Raw genomic sequence first — 12,668 nt, 5'->3', positions numbered from 1 at the left:
TGCAATCGCACCGTCGCCACCCCGCCAAACTCGCTCTGGACGACACGTACATTGGCCACAAAAATTCAATGAGCATGACTGTACCTGAATACTTTTTACTAACTTTATGAACTTATTTTTTTCTATCGCTCTCACCTAGCGGCAAAGAGCTAGGGGGGAGCTATGTAGGAACTTCACACACATATTTGCGTGTGTGCGCTCAACGCGTAAAGTTATGCAAATTGCTGTTGTAAATATAGCGAACGCGCAACGAGCGATCTCTCTCTCTCTGCGTCAAGTTTTCAACGAGAAGACATCGACATTTTTATGAGCAAACCATTGCGAGTTTTAGTACAAGTTTTACGATAATAATTAGTTGTCCTAATTATTAGCACTATTACATTTTGATATTTAGCGTTTTAACTTTACATATTTTACCACGTGTTACTGTATGTTATCGTCTTTCAATTATTGTACCGTTGTATATATTATTGTCCTGAACTAGCCTACCCTAACCTTACACTGCGCACGTACGTACGCGCTTCGTGTGGATATGTGGTTTCTACACTCCGTATAGTTTATTTACTTCGAGCCTAGGATACTTCCAGCTTTGGACATCGTTTGACTGCTACAATACTCCATTACCGTATTCTAAATAGGGTAAGTAAAGACCGAATTACTTATTCCCTAAAGCCGCCATTTTGATTTTCAAGATGGCGGACTAACTTTAACAAAAATGATCGTGAGTAGTGGTATCATTGGAAAGGGAATTAAATACTGATCATTTATTTCCATTACACCAAAGAATATTATATTACAAGAATGAGTAATCCGCGATTTTCCCTGTAACAGTAATATTGTCCATGTGGCGCCGCCATAAGTGAGGATGTATCTGGGATGTATACAACTTTTTGTGACGGTTTCACTAATCAAAGGCTGGACCACCGGTAGTATTTTCATGGGTGTCACGAAACCTAAGACCACGAAAGCTAAGACCCCCTAAGACCTAAGATCACGAAAGCTAAGACCCAAGACCTAAGATTACAAATATTTATCTTTCGCACCTGCCTTGTATTTTAACTCCCAACATTTATTCTGAATACCACACCTTAGAATTGGCACTTTCATGAAAAAGAATCACATAAAAAGTAACAAATACATTTTTAAATTGATGATTTTACAGACGTTTTTCTCGCACACAAAATGACTAGCCTACAGTACAGTAGGCCTACGCCATGTTCAATGTTTTTGTTTCTATGGAACGTCAAAAGAGCAAAAATTATATAGAGGGCTGAAAACTCTGTGGAGTCCATCTACAGTGTGGATGGAACAATGTAAAATTAAAATTGTAATGATAATAGTATAATCATGCAAGTACGAGGAAATAAATACTGTCAAATAAATTTTAATTAAAAAATCATGATAAGTTTTTTTGTTTCGTTTTCTTTCTGTTTTTATACTTGTACTATTATTGTTGCTTTTTTGGCGCTCCATAGAAACAAAAACATTGAGCATGGGGAGCTCGAGGAGTTACATTACAGTTATACAAAGAAACATCTGTAAAATCATAAATTTAAAGGATTTATTTATTTGTTATTATGTGTTTCTCCTTCTGAAAGTACTTATAAGTCCTAATTTTAAAGTGTGGTGTTCAGGATAAAGTTAGTCAACAAATTTGGAGTCAAAATACAAGAAAGGCAGGTGCGTAAGAAAAACATCCTCTGAACCAACACAATGGAGTAAATATATACAAACAAACACCCCGTCAAGTTTGTTTGTTGTAAAGAAAAAATATACATTTACTCAACGGGCGAAAATAATGTGAGTTTATCTATGTTTTGCGGTGGTATTAAATTATATTTATGGTAATAAATGAAACCTACTGTGTTTAAAATTATGTATGGATAAACAAGTATTGTTTTTAAGCTGTAGTATATCTTAGAATTTGTAATCTTAGGTCTTGGGTCTTAGCTTTCGTGATCTTAGGTCTTAGGGGGTCTTAGCTTTCGTGGTCTTAGGTTTCGTGACACCCGTATTTTCATGATAAAAAATGTTATCAACTACATGCCAACATCATGTTAAATGCTGTTTGGATATTTAATTGTTCATTTCATGCAATTTATTTAGTAAAAACTGCCGGACAGTTCGCTTCTTCAACCGGGCGCTACGTATTGGTGTTGGTATTTACGCGTTTTCACAAAGGATAGTTTAATCATATTCCTATATTTAAATTGTTTCTGGTAAAACAAATTTAATGAAATTTAACATTTTATCCTATTAATAACATGTATTTTATACCAATTTATATCATAAAAACAATACTTAATTTAATAGGCCGTGCTGAGTAACGATTCGTTGATTTTTGGTGTTGCTGTGTTAGGCCTTTTTTGTGAACTAATTTAGCATGTTAGTAAATAATTGTCTGTAAAAGTGAATGTACACTAGTTTGTTAATAAATATGTATTATAAAATAGTTTACAATTGCGAAATATATTATCATAATTCTATTTAATGTGACATGTATAATATCTAATAGATATTGAGTTTGTCAGTGTTTTGAATAACGTTCTGCAGTCTGGCAACATTATTTCAATGAATGATGTCACTAATACTTTAGACTTGCCCCAAGTCTGTATTTATTGTCTTTTTTTATATTTATTTGTTTTTATTTCGACCGCAATTTTCTCTGAAAATACAGACTTGTGAAACACGTATAGAAATCGATTTGCAGACCGCAAACATCCGATAAGAATGACGTAGGTTATCATACCGTATTTGGCTATATGGGGCGGGCGGTATGTAAATATGGATTTCGAATCAACCAATGATCATTTTGTTTCAAAATGAAAAAGATAGAGTACGTACAGTGCTGAATGTACGATCGAGACTGAACAACTGTTGAAATATAAAATCGTGTTGCTGTTATGCGCGATTTGAACGATTTGCGCAATTTGAAATTGCGCAAAAAAAATCCTTGCGCAATTTGAATTGAAACATGTGTTTCAAATTGCGCAAGCAACGTATTAAATTGCGCAAGTAATCTGCAAATTGCGCAAGGTTTTTCGACAAATTGTGAAATCATGCACACCCAAATTTTTATAGTAATTTCTAAGAATGATTCAAAATTAAAGATAAATATCGCATTTCCTTATTTTAGTAGTGCAAATATTGTTGTAAGTTAGCATACCGTCGAAGAACCGACGAAGGAAAACGAAGCGGTGGTGTTCCACCAGGCGGGCGCGGCGCGGGCGGCCGGCTATACTACTCTAGCCTAGCTAGGGTCTGGACTACTGATACTGACTAGGTTACATGGCCTAGCTTAAACTAATATTAAAAACTTAAAAAGTGAGTATTAAACATTATCTTCATTGAAATGGTCTTATTTATTTATAATAAAATACTAAATTTTAAACTCCTTGAAAATTTACAGTTCGTTTTCAAATTGCGCAAAGGTGTCATATTGCGCAAGAACTATCTTGCGCAATTTACAAATTGTGCAGCGCAATTTGAAATTGCGCAAAGATTTTCTTGCGCAATTTGAAATTGCGCAAGTTGATTGCGCAATTTGAAATTGCGCAAAACAATCCTTGTGCAATTTTAAATTGCGCAAGAATTCTTTGCGCAATTTCAAATTGCGCAATTTCAAATTGCGCAAATCGTTCAAATCGCGCATAACATTGCCAAGTTGTTTTGTTTATTAATTGTTTAGTCCTGGCCTAGGCCTCCTTCGTAGGGATACTCAACTCGTACGTATGACCTGCCAAATAGAACCCCAATAAGGTACATACCACCACCGACCGGCACACAACAGGGCTACACCGGCACACAACAGGGCTACACCACCACAAAGAACAGGACAGGGTATGGATGGGTGGGAAATAAATTAAATTATCTCCGCATAATAAATGATCCATTCAATGTTTGATTTGCGGAGAAGCTAGGCTATCATATCAAGACGAGTTTTCATGTTCTTGGGAAAAATCCCATCAAATGTTTACCAGACTACTAGGCATATAAAATCATTTCTAGCTTTCAGAAACTTTCATCAATGTACCTAAGTACACATTGTCTAAACGTAATATAGCGCATGCGCATCGTCTTAGATGTTGAGTCTTTGAAATTCTGAGATATGAATATTAAAACAGTGTACGAGTGAGTAGCCAATCGCATGCAGCTGAAACGAGTCAACCGGATAATCGTATGCACCAAGAATTCTTGGTGTCAAACCACGTGACTTGTGCGTGTTTCCCCAGACGGAGTATCCAAACTCAAGTAATACACGTATGAAACGCCATATGTGCAAAAATATTTATATTTTTACTAATATTAAGACAAAACTCCGTCTGGAGCCCAGACTAATACTTATACTGCCATCCGCAAAATGCATGGTTTGGAAGACAAGTCTATCGGCAACAAGTATGTGTTAAAAACCTCATCATGACCCGCATGAAAGATATCAAATTTTCCCGGCCAAACAAAAGAAAAGCTGAAATGGTATGCTCCAATAAGGCCAAAAATAATGCCATCAAGAAGGAATCTGAAACACCAGAAGAGGATATGAAAAGTATTTTCCACAGTGAGAGTATTTTAAGAAAAGATATCCTTCAAAGCAGAGAGGCGCCATGGTTGTTTGATGGGACATTAAACAGCGATGAAAGACACAACAACATTCCGGCGTCCATAAAGACCTTTTTGAGATGGCTAATTCAAGGTCCATCGACATCAATGAATAGTTGCCGTTCAGAACAGATAGAGAGGTCATGTCTAAACATTGCACAAAGCATCATATACTAGGTCAAAACTCAACGGCAAGTAGCCCATATACCTAAAAGCGACAACAGGTACAGGCACACTTGTGGAAATGAAAACGTCCTTGCAGTTGGTTTGAAAGTCCATACATACAGCAGTAGCAAACATTTGGTTTCTTATCTACATTCGTTGGGATTGTCAGTCAATTACAGTCAGATACTACGCATTGAAACTCAACTGGCCGATGCCGTAATTTTACGAATGGCTGCAACTGGTGGTATCTACATTCCACCAGGGCTTCAGTATGGTAGACCATTGTTCTTTGCTGCGGATAATATAGATTTCTCAGAAGACACCAACGATGGGAAAAATACCCTACATGCTACTGTCATGGTTGCTTTTCAACAGGCCGCTGAACGTAATTTACCTGCTGACAAATTAATCATTTCATCTGAATCATCATCCAGATCGCTGAAGGGCTAACAGGAGTAAAAACATACGATAGTGGTATTTGTGGAAATCCCAAACCAAGTAACAGTCCAAAATATCCGGATTACACAAAACAACAGCAAACAAACAACTTCAACATTGCAATTAACATGGATCGTTCCTAGCTTGTAGCTAAGTATAAAACTAATGAAGAAAACCATCATTCTGAAAGCTCATCGACTGAAACTGTAAACACTGATTATCAAACGTCAACCACTGAGTTTATACCACCATGGGCGGCTTATAACTCTATTGTAACAGATGATGAGAGACCATTTACACAAATACAAACCCTTCCACTATACCAGCACCTGCTCATGAATGGTCCACATTGCTTACTGTGTTAAAGCATGCGCCGCACATAAATTGTCAGATTGTTGGACCAAACAGAAAGACCATTGTTACATTGGACATGGACCTGTATATGAAGGCAGTCAAACTACAATCCCTAAAACCTGAAATGACAAAGAACTGCATTTTAAGAGTAGGCGAATTCCATACAGTTCTATGTGCACTTCGTGCTATTGGTAGTTCTATAGAGGCCAGTGGAATTGATGATGCATGGATTGAAGCTGATATCTATGGTCCTACAACAACCAGACAAATACTTGAAGGGCGACATATGAAAAGAGGCGTAATAGCACATATCATTACGCTACAAGCGTTGCATGATCTTCTAATGGATGAATACCAATCCTCCAACGGGTCACTCCCCGAGACACTTACTGCAAAATCAGATCTTCTGCAGACAGCATGTAGTGAAAATGATTCAAGCACAGCAAAAAAGATCTCAAATGATCAATTTTAGTCAGTGACCTACAAAAGAAATTGCATTTATTCACTACACAACGTAGCGCTTCTTCGCCAACATTCAGAGTAATGTTAATGTACATGGACATGGTTCTCACTCTTATGCAGTTCATAAAAGCATCCCAGCAGGGAGACTGGATTCTTCATCTCACTTCACTGGAGAAATTATGTATCTATTTTTTTAGCCAAAATAGGTTAAAATATGCACAGCACGTCCCAGAGTACCTGTCAAAGATGTACAGCCTACAAACAACTGACCCTGATGTATGGAAACAATTTTTAGAAGGGAATTTCTGTGTTAAGAAAACAGACCTCAGTTTCTGTAGTTTGGGTGTGGATCATGGTTTAGAGCAAGAGAACAGGCGATTGAAAGTTTTTGGAGGCTTAAAGGGCATTACACAGAAGCCGGCAGCTCTGCAGCGGTTCTTCCTAATTGCACCAGAATTACAGAAATTATCATCTGAGACAGGGATTTTATCGAGAAAAGCGTAGCGTACATCATGAAATGTCTCCCACAGTTAATCGAAAACAAGAATTAAAGGTTACAAAATTGAAATCTGTACTACAGGAAATGAATCCATTTTGGCAATCAACTAGTCAATGTCATTACCAAATCTGTTATACCAGACACAATTCGAGATGACATTCTCAGGCAAGAGACTTGTGGAATCGATGCTTATAACGACTTTGTCCAAAAGAGAATCATTGGCGATAAAAGCTTATGAGATAAAGTCACAAAGGTTAAATTGCAGCGCTGGACATCCGCAGGAAAAAAATGTTCTGTGACATTTGCACAACAATCATTTGAATTGAAAGAGAATCGATCGCTTTTTGCCCGTATGGCAATTGTTGCAAGGTCACGTCCAGAAATTGATATTGAAAGCGCAGTTGGTCAGTATGAATTTTCAAATGTAGCTCATTCATTGTTTGCAGCAGATGGTACACTGTTACCTTGTAACGATAAGTACAAGCTTATGGACGAGTTGGAAGATTGTACTGTCAATAATGAAAACCAAATGGACACATTTGTACCACGCCAACAAGCTCTGGTTATTGTTCAACAACTTGGATCAAGTGACACGACGTCATGCAAAATTTTAGCTAACAAAATTAATCAATGGTTAACCAAAAATATACAAAGTCACCAGTCTGTTCACATGGTATTTGACCACTATGATGTACCAATTTCACTGAAGCAACAAACCCGAAATCGGTGAATGACAAATACAAAAACTGGCGTGGATAAATCACATATATGTACCGATGCCACACCAATTCGGACAACGTTCAAGCAATTCATAGCACACAACATGACAAAGGCTAGTTTGACCTACTATTTAGCAAACACAATTATATCACACTTTGAATCACATAACACAGAAGTAATTGTATCAACAGAACAAGGAGCTATTTCTAACAAGGGCGATGTTGATAATCTTTCAAGCACACAGGAAGAGGCAGACACATTACTAATACTTCATGGAGGGTATTCACTAATACCCTCCATGTGGCCAGTTTAGATAAAGAGGTCAAAATAATCTCACCATATACCGATGTTATGTTGCTTGCATTAAGGCGATATCCCGACTTAGGACAGAATCCTTCATTCATTACAGGTGTTGGCAACAAGAGGCGCACTAGACCAATCTATGAAGCAATAGGTGCTGTTCTGCCAGGCTTCCACGCATTTACCGGTTGTGACACAACTGGTCGTTTTGCTGGAAAAGGAAAAACAAGATGGTGGAGACATCTAAAAAAGTCATGTGATAACGTACAATCAGTATTCGCACAACTGGGCACCACAGACACAGTTTGTTCTGAAATGAAGAGAACATTAGAAACATTTGTTTGTCAGTGTTATGTACCAGGTACTAATATGAATGAAATTTCATCAGTCTGATGGCAAATGTTTAAAAAGTCGTTTGCAGAATCCGAAAAATTACCACCAACAAAAGGCGCACTCGAACAGCACATTAAGCGTGCTCATTATCAGGTGATGGTGTGGAATCATGATAGAATAGCAAAGCCACAACTACCAGATCCATCAAACTATGGATGAACCATTGACGACAAAACATACCGTCCTGTCACCTGCACCAAAAGCTGTCCTCGAACTTGTCAGGTGCAAGTGTGCCAAAAACAGATGTTCAACCGCACGCTGCTCCTGCAAATGAGCAAATGTTGTTTGCACTGAAATGTGCATGTGTGAGGCATCAGAGGAAATGTGAAAACACTCAACCATCTACCGCCTCTGATTCAGAGGAAAGCAATGTTGAACTTTGATCAGGTTAGCTAAGTGTACCCAATACACAATATTGTCAGTCAGTTTGGACATGGTCACGTCAGATATGGAAATGTTATTATCTTGGTATATTTTATATATCCCACTGAAGTACTATACATGGTGACATACTGTAGGCTTCATTTATACAACTAGAGGGTGAGCTCGCTTCGCTCGCTCCCCCTCTAGGAAGTGTAGACGATGGTTCTCGGAATGATAATGTTCTCCTTATACGTTTTCTGTCGGTTACCATTATTGAAAATGCTTGACATTCGTAAAACTAAACTACTTCGTTTCACAGTGTTAGATGATTAATAACATTTGAAAGTATAGTTTTTATTGTTTGGTAGGGCCCTTTGTGGAGGCGGATGTCATTTGAGGGAGGTGCTTATTCGAGGGATATATGTTAAATTTTTTAGTTTTAATAATGGTAACATTTATAATCAAATGAAATCCTCTAATAGATATGAAAAGTGGTAAAAAAGAATAACAAATGCTTGGTAAATTGTAGATAACAGTGCGGTGAATTCTACTACAAATAGTATAATTGTGTTATTATAAATATGTGGATGGACGTTTATTAGATAGTTGGGTTGGGGGTGGGGGGGGGGGGTTATTATTCAAAGTGATGTTTTATTGGAGAGGCGTTTATTCAAATGAATACCATCCTAATAATTATTAATACATTATTTAATTTAATCATCTTTTGAAACTAACTGCCGTGACAGAGTGGGCCCAAGAAAGAAGACATGGGCAGACATCTCGGTCCTAACGGGACACAGGAAGATAGCCTACAGTTATGCCTGCAAGCTTACTCAATAAAACTCAGCTATCAGGATTTCACTCGAAAAATGTCTTATCATCAAATCTCCCTATGTAATTTTATAATACTATTCCCCACAATATATTCTGATTCTTTATGGCGTATATTTAATTTGATCTTTATTAATTTGCAGTATAATTCCTATTATTTAACTACTGTACCTTCACACATGCGCGCGGTATGTTTTAAAATAAACCAAAAACTGAAATGGATATATCTGAGTTTTTTTTCGTCTTCCAAAGGGACACTGTATTGATTGATGGAAAGTGCCTGTTTCCAGTCACCTTTAGGGTCAAATCTATTATTTTAACTGCTCCCTTGTGTATAGAAGAGAGAAAATATTTGAAACCAGGTTGTTGCAGTGAACTTATCTTAAACCCGGAAATTACTTTGACCGGGAAGAATTGAAATTGAGATGAAAATCTAATGTTGAAATCATAAATTGTGTTAAAAAACTCTTTATAACATCTTCCTAAGATAGAAATATGGAACAATAGCGTCGCTGTGAACACTAATGTTATCAAATCTACGTTTCGCGGTACATCTCAGATAGATAAGGTAGGTATCCAAGGCGGAGATTTGTACCGAAGTTTTTGCATTGTGCTCGCCTATGTCAGAATTAACCATAATTTATATATAGATTATTAATTATATATTAAAATACTAGGTTTAATTATTATTATCGTTAATTATAATTTGCAGTTTATTTTATATTAGTCTTATTCTACTCCAATTTGCATTTTAGGTATATTTAAAACTTGTCGGTAAACGACCCAGTCACGAGGAGTGGAAATGGTTCCGTAGATCCAGGTTGTTCGGTAGTAATCCATCAATTCGCGAAGTGCTGAAACATATCAACCACCTCATCCTCGTTGTCCATGTACACTTGTTCAACATATTCAACACAAGCAACAGGCAGTGTAATCAGGCGGCGAACAATCATGCGAGTGCCAGGATCCGTCCGTTATGCTTTTTCTATACAGGAAATGAAAATCCAGCAAGGTTACGCTGGTTTTAGTAGCGACAGATTTCAGATTAACTATATAGTTCTTCCCACTTTATTTTTGTTTTTTGCCCTTTAATTTGGAATCAATTAGATACCAATATTGTTAACTCTTCCTCTCTGTAATGTATTGTATTCATGATCATGTAGAATAATGATACAGCGCCCTCTATCCGATGTGGATTGATGTAATTGGTTGGTGAATAAAGCACTCCAGCACACAAGGCAAAATGAGGTGTCCATTGTATTTTTTTTTTCATTAGTGAATCACACATATTAAACATAATATCGGACATTGCATGGTGTCAGAAGTACAGGAACTGTGAAGTAAGTACTGGTGACCACAAATATGGCGGAATTAACAGGAATTCCAATACCTACGATAGATTGGAAGGCACAGAATTTGCCGGAAGCACTAAAGAAGTTCAAGCTGATCTTCGAGGGCCCACTGACTGACAAGCCAGACAAAACCAAACTACTACTCCTCCTACTTTGGGAAGGCGAAACGGGACGTGACATTAAAAATTCTTGGAACCTGGCAGATGGGGACGAAACTGTGGATAAGCATTGGGAGAAATCCGAAGCATATGTCACCCCAAAATCAAACTTCCGGGTAGCACGATTTCAACTCAGAGCGTTGAAACAGAAGGAAGGAGAAGCTATTGACAGTTTCATCACAAAAGCCAAAATCATACTGGCAGACTGCGATTATACAAACAAGGAGGAACAGCTGCTAGACTGTATCATAGCCGGGGTTCACAATGAAACCACCAGAAGGAAACTCATCGCAAAGGCCAAGAACATGACGGTAGAACAAGCCCTGACCATGATCCGAGCACATGAATGTACAACCCGTCAAATGAACGACATTCAAGAAGCCTAGTTCATGAAAAAGCAAGAGCAAAAAAAAAATAGATACTGGCTCTGAAGCTAATGTCATCTCATCTGATGTAATGTCTTTAATTGATGCTGAATTTCAGTGAAAATTGATAAAGAAACAGGATACAGTAGGTTATTTGGTGACAAAATAGTCAAACCAATGGGCCAAATTCAAATTCTTTTTAAAACTAAAGTATCAAAAGCAAATGTTGAGCAGATGCTAACATTCCAAATTATAAAGGGGCCTTGTTCGCCTATACTTAGTTTAGAATCATGTGAACAACTAGGCATAATTAAGCGGGTGGAATCCATTGAGAAAGAACAAGTAAATTATAATGCCAAAATCGAGTCACTACTACAGGCAAACAAAGATTTGTTTGAAGGGTTTAGGCTGTCTTAAGAACTGTGAATTCGACATTAAGGTAGACAAGTCAATACAGCCCAAGCAACTCCCACCACTTCAATTACCGCACAGAATCAAAGATAAAGTTAAAGAGGAGTTAGAAAGAATGACCAAACTCGGGGTAATAGAGCGCGTTACTGAGCCCACAGAGTGGGTCAGCCAAATCACATCTGTTGCGAAGAAGAACGGTAAAGTTCGAATATGTTTAGATCCTAGAGAATTGAATAAGGCCATATTTAGACAACATTACCCAATGAAAACCGTGGAAGAGGTTGACCTGAAGCTAAAATGGGTGCCCGGTATTTAGGCGTCATCTACAAATTATTTCAGACCACAGAGACGCGTCTGAAAACTTGCAACCCATCAGACGCGTCTGTCCAATGCTGAACCTCATTAACGATCTATTATGAATATTCATGAGCTACCCAATCGCGGCGAAGACGCGTCTGTGTGATTAAAACCCGTCTTCCCTGTTTAGTAGGTAAAACAATAGAAAACGCGTCTGAGTGATTAAAACCCGTCTGTATTGCTTGTATGGTGAAACAACATTGGTATCATTTCACAGAACCAACAAATCTGAGACTAGGCCTAGGTTATCCTAATTTGGACGGAAATTTGCCGATGAGACGACATCGGGCCTGGCCTGTGGACCTCAGCTCATGCAGAGAGAAAGAAAGTCTAGTCTAGCCTAGTTTCGGCGGCCTAGGCCTACACTAGGCCTATAAATTATTTAACGCTCCTACCTTGCCTTGGGTTAGCGAATTATAAAAACAACGACACCTAGGCCTAGGCTAGGATATGAAAAATAAATATATATTCCATATTAAGATTTAACATAGGCCTTTTAAAATGATTACGACATGTGTAAAGAAAAAGGCGCGACCAGAATTTGGAGGGGTAAAACATGTGAGCAGTTTAGAGCTAGAGGAGAGAGTATTATGTTTCATGTCATGTGACACAAAATCCAGGTACACGATCTTAATTACTGTTTTATCGTCGTCAGACGCACGGCAGCCGCCAGAGTATCGCGTTTCATGCCATGTGACAAAAAAAACTAGGTCTGTATTTATTACGGTCTTCTGTCGGCAGTCTTTTTGAGCGACCGACTGAAAACGTTCTGATACTATATTTAGAATGAATTGTTTACGATCTTTTTTTCTCGGCATCATTCTGGATGGACTGGACATTCGCTATAATATGTTTATTAGTTGGCCTGTTCGTTGAGGTTCACCTGTGTTGGATCGCGCGTCTC

At 37.8% G+C, this 12,668-nt stretch overlaps 2 protein-coding genes across 3 annotated transcripts in view; one reads left to right on the top strand and one right to left on the bottom strand.

Annotated features, from left to right (window-relative positions):
• Positions 1–12,668, bottom strand: part of LOC140040710 (methionine synthase reductase-like) — a 220,786-nt gene that overhangs the window by 74,792 nt on the left and 133,326 nt on the right. The window lies entirely within an intron of this gene.
• LOC140039763 (uncharacterized) lies at positions 175–11,367 on the top strand. Of its 2 annotated transcripts, none has more exons than XM_072085373.1 (2): positions 175–639; positions 9,877–11,367. In XM_072085373.1, exon 2 carries the CDS (start codon positions 10,484–10,486, stop codon positions 11,015–11,017), a length of 534 nt encoding a protein of 177 aa, XP_071941474.1. In that variant the 5' UTR covers positions 175–639; positions 9,877–10,483; the 3' UTR covers positions 11,018–11,367. The 2 variants fall into 2 exon arrangements, with proteins under 2 accessions (XP_071941474.1, XP_071941475.1); XM_072085374.1 differs by lacking the exon at positions 175–639 and adding an exon at positions 9,538–9,689.

This window comes from Antedon mediterranea, chromosome 2 (genome assembly GCF_964355755.1).
Source record: "Antedon mediterranea chromosome 2, ecAntMedi1.1, whole genome shotgun sequence".
NCBI lineage: Eukaryota > Metazoa > Echinodermata > Crinoidea > Comatulida > Antedonidae > Antedon > Antedon mediterranea.
Note: the sequence above shows the minus strand (reverse complement) of the source record. Positions and strands in the feature narration are given on the sequence as shown.

Coding starts and splice junctions, on each gene's coding strand:
- LOC140039763 (XM_072085373.1), top strand. CDS start 10,484: ATGGCGGAATTAACAGGAATTCCAATACCTACGATAGATTGGAAGGCA.